We start from the raw sequence: 21,786 nt of genomic DNA on the forward strand, positions 1-21,786 counted from the left end.
TTTTGCATACCGGTATGTACAGCAACAGGCTAATAGAAAATTATAGTTAATGTGAAGAACAGTTTTCTTGACGACCGCAAGGACATGTTTTCTTTTCTCAAAGCACGTACCGAAAAGCAAAACACATTCCTGCGGAGGGAGCTGGTAGGAACGTTGGGTTGCTCGGTCAATGGCCTGCAGGGTCAACGGCGGCGTGGTGTATTCCGCAAATATGCCCGACTGTGAGGGCGGGCACAAGCCGGCGTGAGTAGGTTAAACGTTGAGTTTTATAAGGGCACCACGGGGTGACCAGCCCCTCCCCTCCCCACCCAGCCCCTCCCCACCCAGCCCCACCCTCCCCACCCAGCCCCTCCCTCCCCACCCAGCCCCACCCTCCCCACCCAGCCCCTCCCTCCCCACCCAGCCCCACCCCTCCCACCCCCACCCAGCTCCACCCAGCCCCACCCCTCCCACCACCCACCCCACCCAGCCCCTTTCCACCCAGCCCCTCCCCACCCTTCCCTCCCCACCCAGCCCCTTTCTCCTCACCCAGCCCCTCCCTGCACGACGGACGGACACAATACTCCCCTGTGCGCTGGTGTAACCAGGAGGTTCCTACCAGTAATATGATTTTTCTCTGGGTGTGAGATGCAAATTAGCAGGGGACTTCTATCACAGCTCGACATTGGAGCCAATACACCGGCTTATCTGCTCCTGATTTGGAGGGCAGCATAGGGCAAAGAGCATCTGTGCTGCGGAGATATGCTTAGCGTGCCAAGACGGATCTTATCATTTTAGATACAGAGGCCATTACCCACTCCCCTCCCCATCCTCCTTCTAGAGGCCTCCAGAAAACACCACAGCACTAGGGGGCACTTATTAGTAGTACAGTACAGCCATTAAGTCATGTCCAGCTACACAGGCTGCTTCAAAAAAATATTAACACTTATATGAGACTATCGTTTTTAATGGAAAAAGAACGGACACTACACACTGTAACATGATAAATGCATGTCAATAGCTTCAAAAAGTCTCCACTTGTTCGCCATCATTGTAATCTTCTCCAGATGGTCCTCCAGAGCCTGGAGGCACATTTCTTGTGGTGTTGTTGCAAATTCGCAGAAGTGTGAACATTGTTTTGAAGCACGCTGTACTTTGTTGGCAATTACTTGGTTTGCGGCCGAACATTATAATCTGAACGTTTAGAAACAGTTCAATTTGTCCAGTCCTATTTATTAACCCAATAAAAAAAAATTGCTTAGTTATAAAAAATAAAGCTTACAATTATTCACATGTATCTATTTAGTTTATAAATAAAACTCGGCATTTCCAACTGTTCCTAAGCTTTCAGATATAAATGTTCAGCCGCAGGCCAATGAATTGTCAACAAAGATCAGGTGGACATCTGTGCAAAAAGCGCTTCATAGCTCATCCGATTCCTCCAGTATTCTGATACAGCTATTACATCATTTTTAGTGCCTGCAATAGTGAGGGCATTTAAATATTGAAGCAAGTACGTATACACGTGATATATTGCATTTTAGTGTTACTGTGCTATGCCTGTGATTTATTGAAATAATATAAATATGTTCCGCAAGTTTTTTTTCTCTCCCTAAAACTGCATAAAATAACATTTGACATGGCATAGGCACAGCTATACATGCGTAATAAATACAAATAAATTATCTGCATGTGTAAATAAGCAAGGTCAAATAAAACTTGAATGACATGTATCTATAGAATTTGACAGTAAAAATGAAACCATATTACATGAAGTGAGAGGAAAACATTGCACAACATTAATATGAGATATAAACTTAACAACATTCGCGACATTTCACATCCGACAACAGCGTACAATTTCGAGATGATACCTTAAACATGAATCTCAAAGCGTGTTTTCTCACACTTCAAAAAAACCCACGAACTTTTGTCCATGGCTTTCAACTTTTTGGATTTTAGGGCAACACAAAAGCCACCCGTTTCAAACAATATGCGTCGTTTGACATCCTCCGGCACCACCGACTCATTGCACCGCTATCGCAGCAGCGTGATGATAACGTGGTCGTCCCTGCCCTGCCACAACATTTCGCCCTCGAAGTCCACCATACCGTGCTTCCTCGCCCTCAGCAGGATGCCGACCACCTTGTCGGAGATGCGCACGTACCGATCGAACAGCTCCCCGAACGGCATGCGCACCCTGCCGTCGCGGCCCTGCACACCCATGCCATTGATGATGAAGCACATGTCTTCCATCTCGCGGCGGATGTGGCGCTCGGCCCTCTTGGCCCTCTCCGCCGTGAGGGTCCCCTCCTTGGGGCGGCCGTACCCCTCCTCGCCCTTCTGGAGCCGCGTGGCCAGGGCGTGCTCCGCGTCGAAGCCGTCGCTGAAGGGGTTCAGCTTCTGTGTCTCCATGTGGTCTTCGGACCACTTGGCCCAGCCGCTCTGGAGGTCCTTCACGCGGCTGTAGCGCGACTTTTGCCTCCCGCCCTTTGACCTGTCCGTGCCAGGTTTCGCGGACGACCGTTTGATGCCGATCGCCGGAGCTTCCGAGCCACCGCCGTCGTCGCCGCCGTGGTTCGTCGCCTCGACGGCTTCGCCGGCGCTGCCTTCCCCCCGCGCCACGGCGAGGACGTCGCCGGCGTCGATGCTGTTGTTTCTGCTGGCCTCCAGAGAGCTCAAGCCACTGTCGCCGTCCTCCTTCTCCGCCTGACGCCACCCCGTCGACAGCTCCGAGACGAGGCCATTGCACCGCCGCCTCAGCGTGGGCGACATGCGGTCGCTCAGGAGATAAAGCTTGTCGTCCACCGCACTCGGGGGCTTCCCTTGGTTTTCCTGAGCCGACGGCTCGAAGCAGCTCTTCAGCATGCTGGTCATTTCCTTGCGTTGCTCTTTCACGCCCCGTCCATTGCCCCTTTCGCGAGCTCCAGTCCTGATGGACGTGTTCACGTCGGGCACGAAATCGGGCTGAAGGTTTTTCAACGTTGGCATTGTTAATTCTTTCTTTGCGGCGTTTTCTGCGTCCACGGACAGCTTTCTCGTGAAGGAACACTGTTCGCCATTATCGCCATCTTCGCATCCAGGCGTCCAGCCTGTGGGTTCATTCGATTGCTTACTTTCATTCTCCTGAGCCCATTGCTGCCAGCCCTTCGTAAGGCTGTTCACCATGCTCACACACCGGATCTTCCGCACGATGTCTTTGGTGCTTCTTTTCAACGTTACCTGTAAAGGTCAAAGAGCGAGACGTGTTACCATGGTCAATCCGTTGATGCCACCACACCTCGCCAAAACGTTTGACCTCTGCCAGGTCCCACGGATGGCTGCACAGTCTACACGCGATCTCCAATATCTGCCCTGATAGTATTCCACTATATTGTCTTAAGTCTTTCCCTTGGTTTCCCGAACTCGTGTAGGCCACTCCAATACCTATCCTGGCAAACGGTCTTCCTCAGCACAAGACTATTTCCATCATCATATCTGTATGTACTGTGTGTTGAACTTATTTCGCACCGTACGCAGCCAACCGTGCTAATTGGAAGTGCACGGAAAGGACAACAAACTATACACAACAATCAGCTATAAAGAAATGAGTTTTCAATCTAGTCTCCAAAACTTGCCTGCCATTTTCTGTTGCAGACTTCTGCATTGTTTATGCTGTCTTGCCCACTATATTCCTATCGCCCACCTTTCATAACCTTGTGCTCAAATGGCCAATGGCTATTTTAAACAATTCGTCCAGCTCATGGTCTGTGCGGTAATACAGAGAGAGCGTATCTTGCCTCGAACTAAATTTTTTCTCAGACTAACCTGCGAGGAGCTCATCTTGTTCCCCAGTAACGCTCGGCAGGGCTTTGGTGAGAAGGCGCATTCGTGTTTCGTTGAGCCCGCTTGAAAGCAGGGCAGGCAGCTGGATATACTATTTATCGCCACTCTGGTATGGCTGGAATCTCCAGTGGGAGACCGGTTGGCTTGTGTGTCACCTAAAGGCATGGAAAGTTAGAGATCGTGTGACACGGTCATACAGCCGCATTGGCACGTTGTGTTTTCGCATGTGTTGACAAATCTTTTTGCAGACAAGGCAGGTTATATCTAGAGATAACATTATTCTAATTAAAAAAAAACCTTCCAAATATTGTTTGCTCTTCCTGGATATGTTTTATTTATGTAATACATAGCAGCCATCCCAAGGTTATCAGACAGATCAACAAAGCTTGCGTTAAAATAAGAATCCACTTTAAAAAAGAGTATTTATAGTGGTGTGCTGAGTCGAGGACATCTTTGAAACTTAGAAATGTTTGTGATGTCGGAGATTGTGAAAAACATTGGAGAATATTTGAGGATTGATGATGGTGGCCGTGAACGTCGGTCTATTTTTAGACTCTGACCATGCCCTTAAAGTGGTTTCAATCCAATGAATAACTGAGTGCCATCTTCATAACACATCCACCAATACTACTGTACTGCATACGTTGCTGCAATCTGAAAGGCTTCTATATTTTTGTAATAAAAAACATGCAGCGCTGCGATTTGCCTACCCACACCACTGCTTGTGGAATGGCCACCACTAGAAGGAGCTCCATGGAGGCCCTCTAGAGAGGGTCTTTTGGCTTACTCTTCCACACTGGCCAAGATGTTATGTATGCGTGTTGATCTTATTTCGCACTGTATGTAACCAACCGTGTTAATCGGTGCAGGGAAAGGACAACAACCTAAACACAAAACGCTGTTTTAAATCGAGATTTAAAATTGAATAGCTCCAGTGGCTTCCTAATATCGGAAGAGGTGGGAGTCCCCACACTTTACCGCAGCAACATGTTACCTGGAGGCCAGAGGTCAGGAGATTTAAGAAATTCCCAATTGTTTCAACTGCCACGCCGGGAGATCAAACCGGCAAACTCGAGATCACAAGTTCAGTGTGCTAACCATTACACCACAGCCGCATTTAATTTTGTATTTCGGTCCCTGGAATTAAATTGGGAAATAAGAAACTACTATAGTAAGCACAACAGAATAAGACCAATGAATTCCATTAGGTGCCCATGGCTCCTGATTATCCGGAATACATTTCTTCATCTGCGAGGACCTTAATTGCTCGGCAGAAACACAATATTGGTCAGCTTGCCTTCATGTCGTATGCTTGTTATAAATTGTAGTGAATTCATTCTGTGCTGTTCGCAGGATACCAGTTGTCGGCATTGCAAATGCAACAATACTCTTCTGCGAATCGATCATGTGTAAAATTACATCGAATTCTGCATGGGATAACAACCATTTAAACAAGCACACCGTTTGCAATATTAGATCTCATCTGCCTTGCTCATACCAATTTTCCACGCTTGCTTACATTGCACTGTGGACAAACAAATACAGTGTGAATCTAAATCTTGACTTAAAGCTTTTGTGACTGCAGGAATTCATATTCTTGGGTCTTTCGGTAAAGTCAAAGAACCTATCTACGTGACTTTATTTTTTTGTTATTTTCTTTGAACCTATTTACGTGACTTTACCGAAAGACCCAAGAATATAGTGGGAATCGATTTTAACTTACTTCATCTCGGCATTCTCCCTTTTGACTGGACAATTGCATGAAGAAAAACGAACGAAGAAATGACCAAGCTACATGATTCGTCTCAATGAGTTAGTGCTTATATTATCTCCACGTTATTGGACCATGCATCACCGTGTTGATCAGTGTGGATTAGTGCAGGGTGTGGAGGACCACTTCAGATATTACTCATCAGCGACTTTATCCATGACCGGGAGTAAAACGTGGGTTGCCCGGTTTATTTCGCCCTGCATCTCTGCTCCATTACAATCACACACTTCTAACTATTTTATTAAACTATTTTTTTTTATTTTAACAGGTAAGGCTCACTCAGCTATTCAGCTCTTTTCTTCAGAGGCAACCTGGTCACAAATTATAGCTCGGCCAAGTGGCTTATCATGCGAAAATGTTTAGAAACCAATACTCTAAACGCGTGATGTTGATTCTCAATGTGGAGAGAAAACCCAGAGGACCCGGAGAAAAAATCCACGAGACCATGGGGAGAGAGAGACAGGCAGGGTTGGGCTCGAACCCACGACCTCCTGTATACCAGGCGAGGTAGTTAATATCTCGCCACCGCAGCGCCCCCACGGCCCTTCGACTATTCTACTACCCACTAGTAAGGTTTTGTTGCTCTTGATTCCGACGCACGCTCGGGCGGGAGGGCAGTGTTTCGGTTCATACTAAAGGAAGGGAATTCTGACCAATTGCTGAAGATTTTTTGAAAAGTAATTTCTTTCCAACTGCTTTTTGCGTTTAGTTTTGTCATTCCCCCGCATGCCTCCGATTAGCATCGGTGGCTATGTACGGCGCGAAAGAAGTTCAACATACATGCATACGTACAGGGTCGTTTTGAAACTCTTGCTGACAGTTTTGATGATAAGAATTAGTACATTTGGAAATCACAGTTCTCGAGTGCCGACTGGTGGGTCCACTACAGTACACAGGCATTTGGAAGGGGCACCTTTGCACAAACACACGAGTGTATCCCAATTTGCCTCGGTTGTATCGCCGTGCGAGCAGTGACCGGCAGTGCGGAGCCGATGATCGGAAAGTAACCGGACACCGTTGCGCGTCACGTGCGTCAGTGGAGGACACACCAGGTGGTGACCCAAGGGACAATCCCATTGACACAATTTTGTGGGCAGCAGGATGGGCACATCGGTGACGTGCCTCACCGCAAGAAGGACCCGGGTTCGATCCCCAACTCGGCTGACACGGGTTTCCTTCAGGTTATTCGGTTTCCTCCTCCAGCTAAAAATAAATATACAGTGTAACTGATATCGGCCAAAACACCCCCACTGGTGGAAAATTACCTGCAAATAACTCGGTTAAGATTACGCATAATAACAACAGTGGCGCCTATTGTGAAAACATGGCTTAAACCTCCTTAAAAGGAGCCGGGACTCAGGCTTTCGTGGGTGAACAAGTTTAGTAATATTAATATTATCCTGCTCTGGTTGACACATCTTCTCTGGACAGGAATGGCACCCTCTAGTGTGTGATGAGGCCGCCAATGATGCTCACTGATTCTTTGAGACCATTACCGGGCCATTGACTTTCGGTTGACATGAACATTATTTTGTGGTGGAGTGTTTTTCAATGTCATCCGAATTGGGCAATATTCTTTACATCCATTGCCAAAGGAGGGGTATGTCTTTTAAGCATTGATGGACTTGAGAATATAATCCTGGGTATACGCATACATGTAGAACTTATTTCGCACTGAACATAGTCAACTCTGCTAATCAGAGGTGCCCTGGGAAGGACAACGAACTAAACACAAAAAAGCATTTCGAAAGAAAAAAAATGTTCAATCTAGATTTAAAAGTGCATTGCTCCGGTGGCTTCCTAATATTTGAAGGAAGAGCGTTCCAGACGTCCTCAGAAACGCAGGGTTGAGGAATCATAAGGTATTGACTGCAGCTTAATATTTCATTACGATTGAAATCAACGACCCTATGAGCTTGGGGAGAGCATGGGGCATCATATATAATAACTTCTACATTCTGTCTTGCAGTGGCTGAGCGTTACTCAATTTTTTGGTTTTATTGGTCACAGGACTTGATCAATTTTCAATTACAGACCAATATGACAGAGGAATGAGGTGGATATTTGCAGTGAAATGGAGGACAATGTCAACCACCGAAGCTCTCATCAAAATCGCACATGCCTCAGTTAATGTCAATGATCATGTGCTCATTGACAGCTGCAATGAGGTTGCACAGAGGTGATCTTTTTCTGAAGACTAAAAAAAAAATCTTCTTTTTGAACGACGCACATTCATAACTTTTGATCAACCATTTGTCATCACAATTTAGTTTTTAATAAGTGAGTGCTACCTACTCTGACCTATGGATCAGAAATCTTCATACTGACAAACAAAATGGAACTGCAGGCTGTATTCGTGAATATACACAAGTTAGGGGCAAGAATATGACTCACCACGTAGGGTTTTCGCAGCCAATAATTACGATTCATAATTTTTAGTTGGGTTTGACTATGTAATGATCTGGCCAAATTTTCATCGTAAAAACCTTCCAAAGAAATTGTCGTGTACTCAGCCTTTAACGCACCAATAGTTTTTTTTTCACCTCAGGTAAGTCGAAGAACAATTTTTAAATCCTTTATATTAAGTTCGCTTGCTTGCTTGCGTGCTTGCGTGCTTGCTTGCTTGCTTACGACCGTGCAAATCTTTAGGTCGTTTTTTAACTCACTTCCCGTGATCCAATCGAGCTGACATTTTCCACACAGACTCGTTGTGCATGACAATTAATTTTCGTGAAAATTTTTTCCTAAATTTTACACTGTTTAGGGAATTTTTTTTAAATATTTAATTACCAATTGCTTAATGCTGGCAGACAATCATCTGACCCATAGGTGGCAGCCATCTCAAGCCAGAGGACGAGAGGACTCTAGCCGCCACGCATATAAAGGATTTAGAGTGATAAACTTTGTTTTTACGGGTTTATTTTTTACAACCAAATTTTGCAATTAGATAGATCTGTGGTGTTCATAACCACGGTCCATCAACCCTCCGGACTCTAGAGTGGCCGATTTTAAAGGTGAGAGGGGGGGGCATACAAAATCGCAGGATTGGAATCAGAATCTTTATTTACACTGAAGGAATTCAACAAATTATGACGCTCTTTTTCACACATGTCCAGTAAGCCAGTGGGGAGCACCACACCGTCAATGCTAATCGAACTTTAAACAACAATTAAACACTGAAACACAATCGGCAACGATTGTATCTGCTTTTGTCCATTGTACATCCTCATCTAGCCCTCACACGCTGTGTATGAGCTAAAGTCAGTGATGCCCATTGCTAAATTGTACGAAATTACGTACCAACCTTTATTGACTTGACTGTAATATTTCGATTTAAAGCTTTCGTGACTGCAGAGATTCATCTTCTTGGTTTTTTCGGTAAAGTCACGTAGAAGGGAAATAATAAAATAATAAAAATAAAACATAATAAAATAATTCTCACGACGTTTCGGCCACGCTGTCTTTCCGACAGACCTGTTCTTCACCTGAGGACGGCTGCTTGCGTTGTGGCCGAAACGTCGTGAGAATTATTTATTATGTTTTATTTTTATTATTTTATTATTTTCCTTCTACGTGACTTTATCGAAAGAACCAAAAAGTTGACTGTAATAGATTAGCAGTTGGGCTGAGCTTGAAACTCAGGGGGCTTAGTCCCCTCCATCCCCTTACAGCCACCCCCCACCCCCAGTCCTAAGGGGGTGGCTGCCTTCTCCTTGGCTTCTCAACAGATCTGGACGTTGATATTGAAGTGGAAATGTAGCCTTCAAACACGCTGTCACTTATAAATATATCGCGAGTCTGAGATCACACGGTTAGGTTCAGGACAGTCTGCACCCCATGCTTAATTAGACATGTCTTCCAGAGTTGCTCTTAAAGTTCAGCCGGCTGGAACATTGAGGTTGATGAACCATGCTGAAATATTAATTACAGAATGTCATTGGGATACATCGCCATCATTATGCTTCGTGATTTATTTACTGTTGTTTAGTTTTTATATGAATGACATTTTGCAAAGAAATTCCCACAGAATCCACCTGATTTATTAACTGAAAGTGTCATCCCTGCAATTTGAGACATGTCTGAAAATGCACATGCTATAACCCACGAGTAAATACTGACTTTGGAGGTACTTTTTTTGACATTATGGCCCTTGTACATGGGAAAACATTGCATCGTTTAAAAAAATACAGACTCTTCCTTCCCAGTTATTTTTAATGGGAAAACTGCATTGATTTCTTGGACATCATGAGTGTATAATTGTTTTTCAAATATCCCATATTCCACAGCTAAAGTGTACATGCAGGAACTGTAAATTGAGTTAGAATTGCACCTCCAATTAGCATGGTTGGCTACATCCGGTGCGAAATAAGTTTAACATGCATACATACATACCTAGATTTATTTTAGATATACACTGCATTCTTGCGTATTTTTCAATTATCGTATACTCTTAATTATGCTGTTAATAATTGTGTAATGTAGATTTTTTTATAGTTGATATATTACAATCAGGTTTGTTCTCACCATTTTAAGGGGATCTAGCCTGATTTAAACAGGACATATGCATTAAGAAATGGTAAATTATATGTTCAGCGCAAGGATAAAGAAAGCTCAAGATCAAACATGCATGATGTAGGGATTTGAGCTGAAGATCTCTCATTTGGCAGAGGACTAAACAGACAGAGATGAGATGCATTATTTTGGGTACATTTACGACTATTGTAGTGACTTATATGGAGTCACGATGGTGTTTAGCGCCTGCTACTGTCACAGGAGTGGAAGTGTGCGTCTTGAGTCTCTCTCTGGCACCAGAGTGGAACTGGCATGGAAGCGGGCCCTCGGGGGCATAGTTCTGGTGAGGGTCGGAGAGAGAGGCCAAGTGAGGACGTGATACTCTGTGTGAACCCGAGAGGACACGTGACCAGGGCAGGGTAGCAAGGGGGCTCGAAAAGGGGCTCGATGGACACGTGATATGGGCCATGTGCATAAAGGGGCAGTCCCGAGTGGGTTCTTGGCTCTCTGTTTGAATGGAACCCGTCGGTGCTACGTCTCTTCGATCCTTGGTCCCTCGGTCTTCGATGTTTACGCTCGGCATCGTGGGTCAGGCAGTGTGTTAGCTGACTGACCCGGTTATGTAGTTACCCCGTTGTGGTCTAGTGAACCATGTAGTTATCATCTAGATGTAGAACCAGTAGACGTTTATGTAGGAGAACCCTGTTAGGGTGTTGTAATAAACATGTTGCCTACAAGAACAAGTGTGTGTCTCCACACGACACTATAATGAGCCAATAATGTCAGTGTGTAACGCGCGTGACGTCACTCCACGTCGACCAGCCCCCCTCATTAATAATCATGAACAGGTAGGTATGGTCCTCCACATGGACACCCCCCCCCCCTCGTTATTATTCATGTGTGCCTGCATTTTTTTTTATTAATGCAGAAGGTCGAGCAGTTATGAACATTTTTTTACGCAAATTCACTTTCGATTTTACGTATCTTCATAGAAAGTGAAGGCAATAAATATTTCTACGCCGCATCGCGGTGCGTTTGGTGCCTTTATTTGTTTCTTCGGCACGTCCAACAAAAGGTAAGTCCACTTTACGCTTCCAAATTATGCTAAAATAAACATTTCTTTGCTACTTTGCAGACATTGTATCGAATTCCAATTGTTTTCAACCCCAGCGAGCGAAAGCGGAAGATAAGTAAGTTATCAGAGCAGTGGATTGCAAGTAATTGAATGTCCGTTAAATGCAGTGCTACTGTGACATTACGCGAGGTGTTTGATAACTTAGTTGCGTGCAACAACCACTGCCATTAATGCAGTGCTACTGTGACATTACGCGAGGTGTTTGATGACTTTGTTGCGTGCAACAACCACTGCCATTAATGCAGTGCTGCGGTCAAATGCTGTGAGGTTTTATTGACTTCCTTTTGTGCAACATTCACTGCCATTAATACAGTGCTACAGTGAAATGCAATGAAGTGTTTGATGGCCTTTTTTTTCTTCAATGTTCCCTGCCATGACATTTAGACAAGATACAATTATACTCTGATCAATTTATTCGTAACTCTAATGCTTCTCTTTGCTCTTCGTTATTTGCCAAGTTACTTCAGACAGTATCAGCACTCTACTTTCTTCACTCTTCGCGATCAAGCGTCCATCGGTGAAGTTACATTTGTCAGTTAACAACTTCAGGTGATTTGAAAACAGTGCTAAAGTGAAGTTAGGGTTTTTTTTAAATTACACAGCCACAGAGATTGTTCGCCTTTGCAACCGAGGCGAAATCGTCTTCATCCCGAGAATCGACCATGCTCCAAGTGATGTCACTCTTCCTTTCGTACTGAAACGACGACAAATTCCGATAATTGCTGCTCATGCGATGACGATCAACAAGTCGCAGGGTCAGACTTTTGAAAATGTGGGTATTTATCTCAATGGACCCGTATTTTCCCATGGCCAGTTGTACGTGGCTCTGTCTAGCTCTAAATATCCTCAGCGGATTAAAGTGTTCATCGAGGATAGCCAACTGCACAAAAAACCTTTTGAACAGTGATAAGAGATAAACACAAAATATCGTGTACCGAGAAATCTTCCGAAGTCTTTAATTTCATTTAATAAATCTTGATTTAAAACTTTCGTGACTGCAGGGATTCATATTATTGGTTCTTTCGGTAAAATCACGTAGAAGGGAAATAATAAAATAATGTAAAATTATAATATTTTTTTATATTAATATTATTTTATTATTTTCCTTAATTTACCTTCATTTAATAAGTTAGGAAAAATGTCTTTACGTGTTATATTTCCTAATAAACTTAACAATCATACAATAAAACGTTCATTTACATATTTAATATTACAGCTTCAGTTTGAGGACGGGCTAACAAGCTAGTCTTTATATAAACTGAGAATGCAATTTGCATGGATACTGTTACTTAGATTGCCAACCCTCTTGTGCAAAAAAAACAACGGGACATTTTACAGGAAGAAGGACATCCCACAATACCAGGGAGAACCATGTGTGCATTGCCTTGAGTGCCGTAGTACTATACAACTGACAGAAGGCAGACTTTGAAATGTCCAAGAAAAATTAACAGACTTTCCAGGACAGCGTTCTCAAAGAGAGGACGGACCTGGGAAAACCAGGACAGGTGGCAACCGGAACTGTGACCCAACTGGAAGGAATTCTCCCCGGCTGATCGTCCTGCAGAGAATGCCGGAATGATGATTGGTCGTGCAAGCAAATTACAAAAGCAACCCGCCTGTCTGATACAAGCACACTTTTCTGTTACAAGGCAGTGTTCATGATAATGCGATGTAACACGATTTTTGTTCCTGGGTAGTAAGTGTTATTTTCTAATTGCTTATGCCTCAAACGTGTAGTGACATCGTGGACATCGTGGATGTCACTGTGTAATGCCGGCCCTAGAGGGGCTCCGTGAGCGCTGAATGATAGCGCCGAGTGGCACCACGCTCGGCGTGCAGTGCCGACCCCTACAGGATGGGGTGTGAGGGTGCCGGCCACGGAATGGGGTTACTATAGGCCGTGGCACTCTGGTTGACCTAGGAGGACACGTGACTGGTAAAGTCTACACAGGGGCCGCAAGTGGGGGACTAGGGGTGGTCACGTGTCAGGGCGAGATCCTGCTAGAGGATTCTGGAAGGTGGTCGTGGCCAAGGGCGGAGCCAGCCACGGCCAGAGCGGATATAAGCCGGGTCCAAAGAGGGACCGGGGTTCGGCGTTGCTGTTGTCATCCTGAAGAAGTCTACGTTCTACTTCCTGAAGAGTCACCAACACGTTGACCTGGGTCCATGCTGTGGTCCGGTCCGTTGTAGCTAGTTACAGAGTAATTAGCCTGGTGGTCCACCACCGTAGGTTGTTATCTTGTTAACCGCGTGTGTTGGTATATTAAATGTGTTGCCTCCAAGAAGTGCGTCTGCGACTCAGTTGAACTCACTACAGAAGTATAGAAAATGGCTATTATTCCCCACGATCTTTGCTTTTGTGACCAGGACTTTACGTGAAGGAATGGCACAAATGCACACGTTTTCTCATTGAAAATAGGCACATTTAAAATATCACTGTCCTGGTCACAAAAGTAAAGTTTGTGGGAAATAATAGCCATTTTCTGTACTTTTGAGGCATACCCAATTAGGAAATAACACTTACACAGGAAAAAAAAAATTTCGTTACACACTGTAATGGTAGTGAGTCATTGGTGTTGGCTTTTGTCTTGAGTTATGCTGCATTTGCGCTGAATGTGCTGGAATGTAAGTTGCAGGTCATTATCGTCATAGTCATAATCATCAACAACAAACTCAAAACTTTTCTGTAAGCATTCTTAATGAATGTTTCTCAAATGCATTCCGGAGTAAGCATACGACTTTCCCAGTACTCAATGCCTGTCCATTGTGTATGTGCGGAGAGAAAGACACGTCTTGCTCAGTTTATTTTATTTATCTTCTACTTTGCTGACTAATGTGACCACAGAGGTCCCTCTATAAACCAGTCCCGATTCCCGCCGTCACCTTCCCTGAATGGTTACAACGAGTAACGTCTGCTTGCGCCTAATTCATCGCCCTGTTTGACAGCAGTCTCTGCCATGAATCTTTCATATTCCTCTGCAATCCATCACGACAACCATTCACATATGCTAATGAATGAGCCGGCGTCAAGCCCCGATGGTGTATAAAGTCTGTGCACCAGGCATGGTGTGCTTTAAATATGAATGTGCACAGTACTAATGAGCTCAGACACATTTAAATGAATTATTAATTCACGGAAAAAAGTGACATCCATGCTTACTATTCCATCCCAATACCGCCGCAGAATCTTTGCGGTGTATGAATTTGTTCTGCTTAGGAATGTATGGTACATTTTAAGCCTCGTCCTCAAATTGGTTTATTGAGTATTCAAGTTGTGGCCATTCCACTAAATATAGCCCAGTGCTTTAAATTCAGTTTCATGTAAGACTTGGCCATTGTGAAACTAGGAGGGCTTTCTGGTTAACTTTATCATTTATGTATATTATCCCAAGGTACAGATTAATGCTGTTAACTTAATGAGTTGTAATGCAATCTGATTATTTTCTCAAAAGCTACATCTTCTTCACTGCGTATACTAACGGTTGTGTAAATTGTGTTTGATGGCAATGATCGTAAGAGTCGTGTGTTTTTTTTTATAAGTAATCAAGCCACTGCTGCTTTACATCACCAAAATGTGTGTGCTCGTAAATATGAAAACCATTACTGGATCACAACGCATTGTGTTAGCAACACTGCCTTGAAAAAAAGGTACGTAATCGATGACATTTAAGGCAAAATCCCTCCTTCATAGCACATGGTCAATTCTTCATAGCAAATAAAAAGGGCCATTGCCCAAAACGTCGCCAATTTGATACTTTTCCTTTTGTGGGATTGTTGTTGACAAATGTGTTCAGGCGTTTGTTATTACTGGAACCTCCTGGTTACACCAGCCCACAGGGGATTATTGTGTCCGTCCGTCGTGCACGGAGGGGCTGGGTGGGGAGGGGCTGGGTGAGGAGGGGAGGGTGGGGTTGGGTGGGGAGGGGAGGGTGGGGAGGTGCTGGGTGGGGAGGGTGGGGAGGGGCTGGGTGGGGAGGGTGGGGAGGGGCTGGGTGGGGCTGGCTGGTCACCCCGGGGTGCCCTTATAAAACTCAACGTTTAACCTACTCACGCCGGCTTGTGCCCGCCCTCACAGTCGGGCATATTTGCGGAATACACCACGCCGCCGTTGACCCTCCTACCAGCTCCCTCCGCAGGAATGTGTTTGTGTGTGTGCTCCAGTGCCAAAAGTGGATCGTCAGCGAATAATGTGTTGCTACCGAAGCGTGTTCTTTGCACAGGGGAACCACAGCCAAAACACCTCCAGGACAGAAGGAACCTGTTTGTGACATGACAAAAGTAAAGGCTGAAGAGAATGCCTGTAGTTGAACAGATGCTGATCATGTTTTTTGGCTTCTCTCGACACACCGGCCACACGCAAGGTTATCTTTAGCCCTTGTTTGGAAGGTCGATGGAATGGATTTATTGCTGATGGGTCTGATATGAAAAATTGAGAAACGTCCTTAGGAGTTGCAGATCTTCCCCCCCCCCAGGCTTGCGTCTAACCCAAGCACTCCAACCTCCTCTCACCCAGCTTAACACCCAGTAGGTTGGGTGAGAACACGGAAATATGTGTCGTGAAACCCGTCACAACACCTGACACAGCCAATTCACAAGCTTGGTCACGTAAACAAAACGTGGCAATTCGTTACTAGCACAGCACACCGGTGTGTCGGAGAGTGAACTTCACAGCATTTACAATTCGAGTGCGACGACTCGCCAGACATTATAACAAGCATCATCAGGCTGCAGCCAAAATTGTGGAGAATTCTTCTTGTTTCGGGTCTCTTTATTTCATGAATTTGATTCTGGTTTGCCTTCAATAACTGCTGTCAGTAAACATACAATAATCTCCATTGGAACCTCATTTGCCAGTAAAAATATGATAATTGTTTTTTTACCCTTCTATCTGGCAACAAAACTGACACCTTTTTACAAGGAGTCATGTTTGCATAGAACACAATACCTGCAGTCATAATGCCTTTTGGCATCATCTGGTCCAACCCATGTGAGACTAGGCTCTAAGGAAAGCTGTCTCGGGTGTGGACCAATCAACTTCAAGGACAGTGCACATTATCAGAGTTATGTTTTGTTGTTTGCATTATAACTGCAGGTATTGTGGTCTATGCAAACATGACTCCTTGTTAAAAGGTGTCAGTTTTGTTGCCAGATAGAAGGGTAAAAAAACAATTATCATACAATAATCTAGCGTGTCTTCTAGTTTTGTCCCTCCAACAGATATCTCCAATTGGTCAGCAAACGTCTTGCACACTACTTTAATATGTATCATGAGCCTTGATTTGCAGTTTTCGTTATTGTTTTTTTTTCAATAATGTTCTATTTTATTCTACTTAGGATTTATAAAGCGCCGTTCACCAAGGCGCTTGACAATGCTTACCGACTACGGTACAAAATATCAAAAAATAAGGGGTGGTGATGGGGCAGTGAGTAGGATGGAGCGAGCGAGGTGGAAGGCTGTGGCTGGGAAGGGGGGAGTTAGGGGCCGTCCATAAATTACGTCACGCGATTTTGGACGATTTTTTTACCCCCCCCCCTCGTCACACGGCGTCACAAAAAGTCAGCACCCCCCCTCAAATATGACGTCACAAAGCTCTGCCCCCCCCCACCCAAACAAAATAAAACATGCTTCAAATCACTTTAAACTATTGTCATTGTAGTGCGTATTTAATGTGGCGCTGCACTCTGATGTTGTAGGAGAAAACATGTTTTAAAAAGTATATTTAATTAAGTAGAACGTGTTGTCTATATTTATTTAAAGTTGCGCATTTTGATGTGACGTCACATTTCTCAAACCCCCCCCCCCCTCGTCACACATAGTCACAAATGTCTGCCCCCCCCCCCCCCCCAGGTGCGTGACGTCATTTATGGACAGCCCCTTAGTTGGTGCTCGTAGAGGTCACGGAAGGGAGAAGGCAGGAGCAGTCAGGTAGGACCCGAGGGCAGTGCGAAAAGAGTAAAGCGATGGGTAGAGTCGCATGTGTAGAGGGAGTTTAAATTTCGATTTAAAGCTTTCGTGACTGCAGGGATTCATCTTCTTGGTTCTTTCGGTAAAGTCACGTAGAAGGGAAATAATAAAATAATAAAAATAAAACACAATAAAATAATTCTCACGACGTTTCGGCCACAACGCAAGCAGCCGTCCTCAGGTGAAGAACAGGTCTGTCGGGAAGACAGCATCTACGTGACTTTACCGAAAGAACCAAGAAGAGAGGAGTTTGTTGCAGTGGAAGGGCGGGGGGGAGCAAGCGGCGAGCGAAAGCGAAACTGTGCGCAGGGTGGAGGAGCGACAGCAAGAAGGTCGGCAGCTTATGACCGCACTGGGCGTGATGGGACACGCATAAGCAAATGATGATGAAGACCATCGTGAGCAAATCTAAGGCGGTTAATATGTATTTTTTTCTTACCATGAAGGTGGCGCAGTGGGGATATTTCAAGTAATTAAATGTTTCGCCGATTTCCCCCACTTCACCCTGGCGTGCTTTTAGAATTCCATTCGGTCTCGCTCAAGGTGCCCGAGCGAAGTCGTACAACCCGAGTGAACCATTTCATTGTTTGCTATATTTAAATTAGAAGTCACTATGAAACCAGTTCCTTTGCAGACTGCCTCGTGGGATGGTATGCTTTGTAGAAGAAAAATAATCATACTTAAAAAATATGACGTTTTATAAACTTAAATTGTGTGTGTGGGGGGGGGGGGGTGTCACTAACTACCTGGACCACCCTGTACATCTGCCCATGTGTACAGGATCTCCGTCGATCAACTCACAATGCACACGAACACCTCAGAAAGGGTTAATTGTCATGCACCGTGACTCACTGTTACAGAATGGCGGACACGGCATGGTTGACGCATGCCATCCTTCACGTGGTGTCTGACGACACTGTTTCCGAGGGCAAAGGCGATCGTACACTCTGCCGGCACTGACCAATTAACAATTGGTGGGTGCGTTCACACAGAAATGGGAATGGTTAGCACGCTGCACTTGATAAATACAGATGATTGCCGGTTTGATCTCCCGTTGTGGCAGTTGAAACAATTAGTAATTGTTAACGATTAATAATAATAATCGACATAACCAAAAACGCTTTATTATAATAAATGTTTTTTGGGTTAGATCGCGTAAGCATAAATGTGTCGTAACCCTCCACCACCCGACACAGCCGGTATGGTTTGTCACGTAAACGACGCGCCAATTAGTTTCTACTTCAGCGCACCGGTGTCAATGCCAGATTAAGCTAGTGCGTGGCCTGTAGAATATGTTATAAAGGGGCCCTGAATAAAAAAAAAAACGTAAATTTTAGAAACACAAATTTTTAACTTGCATAGTAAAGTAATTGCATGTTTTCATTTGCTACACAGCCAGATAATATAACAAATCGCTAACCTTAAACACCCAGTCGTTCATGAAAGTTGAAGGCAGTATGGTACTATAGTAATAGAGCAAGTGCAGAATCACTGAAACGGAATTGATAGCTTGAAAGCATTTATCGCGGGGCCCTTGAAAGTGCGGCGCCCGTAGCATTACTGTATGTAGCTACTTTTGCGACTAGGATAATCCGGCACTGACCGGTGTGTTGGAGAGTAAATCCACAACATTTACAATGTGTTCACCCATTGGTTTAAATCAGGGGTCGGGAACCTTTTTGACTGGGAGAGCCATAAAAGCCAAATATTTTTAAATATATTTCATTGAGAGCCATGTAGTATTTTGAACGTATAATAAATTAAATATGTCTTACTTTTAATGCGACTTCTGGTGCTGCATGGTTTTGCTGATGGCCTTGTTGTCTGGTTCGTACGTGGTGAGGTTGAGCTTCATGCAGGCGTGACCCGTGAAATTTATCTTCAAAACTAATTTCTGTTTACTTAAAAATGACACAGTATTATTAAGCAATATCACAAGTATTTTAAAATCAGTTCCAAACTGATTTTTTATTTTTTATTTTTTTATTCTTTTTTCAACTCAAAATTGGCTGGGAGCCATATGCAGTCACTGGAAGAGCCATATATGGCTCGCGAGCCATAGGTTCCCGACCGCTGGTTTAAATGGATACAACCACAGTCAGTTGATCGGCAGGTCGTGGATGGTGGGGTAAGGTGTGGGGGCAGTCTACGGGCACCCCCTTCCCCTCCTCCCCTCCTCCCCACTTATTTCCACACAAAAACTTTTTGGCTGCAAATTTTAACCAAACGAGTTCCTTTTCAAGTAATCAAGGGTGCAAATGTTGCATCGTCGTGCGAGCTTTTCACAGTTGTACTGAACAGAAAATATTGGGATTGTTGTTTTTTGCATCTGCAGACTCTATCGTTGCATAACTGGTTTGTTTTGTCTGACAACTTTTTTTTAGCTTCTTGCAGCGCTTCTTGAATGTTTCTCTTAGCACCATGACGAATGTTGTCTATTTACAAGCCAGGACACTCAGAACCCGTGTCTGTGCATGCAAACCTTATATAATGTTTTACTTGAGTCACCTACAATGCATATAACCAAATCACCTGGAATGTACCCAATCTCATCAGATATTGGAAGCTAAGCATGTTTACGCCTGGATAACGCTTGGACAAGCGACCATCGCCATGCATAAAAGAGGCATCGTAGGCTCATGTGAAACGATGTTGACAGCAGAGGGGCAGTGCAACAAAATCCCACGTTGTACTGTACCACGCTCCAAGATCTTGCTGCTGGACATCAACAGCCCGTGCTGACCATTGTGGTGAAGTATGGTCACGTACTAAGAGAAGCTATACATGTGGATTTAATAACAGCCCAATAGCCCAGAATCAAATGCCTTATTGGTTTTTTTTTAATAGAGGAAGTCTATTTTGTTTTATGACATGTATGTCCTGGAATATTCTATCTCATGTACACCGCTGAGTATATATTTATTTTAATCCGTGGTTTTAGAATACAGATGTGGTGTCTCTGTGATTTCCCCGTGCTTCCAGAATAGTGGACGCACCAAATGTAGCGATGATTTTGATCAATGAATTTTAACGGTGCATGTGATGCTTTCACACTGACATGCACACTCACAATACGCTGCCCTTTTTAGGCTTCCAAGAGAGGTTTGACCCTTCATCTGACCTGAGAGTTTGTCATGTATGAGATGAACACATTACGATATATTCAAGGACATTCCCTGTAATGTGACTGATCATATGTTGAGGCAAAGGCTCTTTGCTTGCGGGCGAGACAGCAGCGTTCAGAAGCACAATCGTGTTACTTCAGGTGGTTTCTCTCGTAAGTGAACAAAGCCAAGGCAGCGTGACCTTGACCTTTCGTGTAGTTCAAGTTAATAATAGAGAAATCCATATCCCGCGTACAAAGTGTGTAACATTTATTAGGAAGCCATTGGAGCTGTGCACTTTCAAATCCGGATTGAAAACACGTTTTTTTTTATAATTGCTTTTTGTGTTTAGTGTGTTATCCTTCCCCTGCACCACATATTAGGACGGTTGGTTGCGTACGGTGCGAAAGAAGTTCAACATACATATATAATACTGGCTATTTATTTCTTTCATACTATCCCTTGCATGCACTTTAGAGACGACGGAAATTACGCTTTTGGAATTGTATTAGTATTCATGTTGAAAGATATATGTTGTTTATACTCGTGCAATCTGCAATGTTATTTATGTGTGTAACTAGTCAAAGTATGGATTCCCCATGACCATTTCCCGAAGCGGTAGATAACCAAAGACGTATCCAATATTAGAGATGGGATATAGGCTGATATAGTAAAGTGATCACTTCTGCTCGTGTTGCTTTCCTAAGAGCTCTCTGGCAAGGATGAATCATTAAATCAGTTCGCACAAATCACGGCGTAAGCAAGCACACATTCATGAACGCATGCCACAAGCCATCGGTTCACAGTAAAGAGATTACTGTCGTTTCATGCTCGTGTCCTGATGGAAAATCCCAGTTTAAATTCAGTGCGCCTTGCATCAGTTGAGGTGCATAGGGCTTTGTATAATTGGGAAATACCAAAACATGGACGGGGGGGGGGGGGTTTAACGCATCTGCTAGCGTGCGCTTGTAGCCTTGGGCAAGTGGTGTACTTGAATGAACAAACCAGACACGAACGTTCGTGACAATCACTGGCGGCTGTTATGCATAATGTTGCCTAAATGCCATCGTTGTCTGGTGAAGTGGAATTACATTTACATTAATATTAAACTGACAATGTTACCGGCGAGAGCAAAGTGGATTTCAAATTCCGAACAAATACGCATTTATTATCTCGCTCAGTATTAATCAGCCGATGAGAAAATGTTGTGGCTGGTTTTTGTTTTTCAGTTTTCCGCACATGAATGAGAACTGTGTGCATTTGCACGAACAAATCCCAGATGAAAACCGCGCTGGCAGGATCGTTGAGTGTTCGGTGGGAGGGGAGAGACTTTGTGAAGGTGGCCGAGCTCCGGGGGCATGGCGACCCGTGGCGGTGTGCCACGCGTACCCCAGACACCCCCAGCGGGTTGAGATACGGCTCCGAGACACCCGCAACGTTTTGGGACAAAACTCCATCGTGCTACGGTCGAGTTCATGTTTTTTTTCTTTCCTTC

General features: G+C 44.3%; 1 protein-coding gene across 1 annotated transcript; it reads right to left on the reverse strand.

The window, feature by feature from the left end:
* Positions 1-546: 546 nt before the first annotated feature.
* Positions 547-18,070, reverse strand: LOC133344238 (actin-binding Rho-activating protein-like). Its single transcript, XM_061554303.1, has 3 exons — positions 18,040-18,070; positions 3,787-3,959; positions 547-3,201 (listed from the first exon to the last, which is right to left on the reverse strand). Exons 1-3 carry the CDS (start codon positions 18,062-18,064, stop codon positions 2,017-2,019), a joined length of 1,383 nt encoding a protein of 460 aa, XP_061410287.1. The 5' UTR covers positions 18,065-18,070; the 3' UTR covers positions 547-2,016.
* Positions 18,071-21,786: the final 3,716 nt, after the last annotated feature.

The sequence above is a fragment of the Lethenteron reissneri genome, chromosome 19 (assembly GCF_015708825.2).
Source record: "Lethenteron reissneri isolate LAM-NWPU_2019-01 chromosome 19, ASM1570882v1, whole genome shotgun sequence".
NCBI lineage: Eukaryota > Metazoa > Chordata > Hyperoartia > Petromyzontiformes > Petromyzontidae > Lethenteron > Lethenteron reissneri.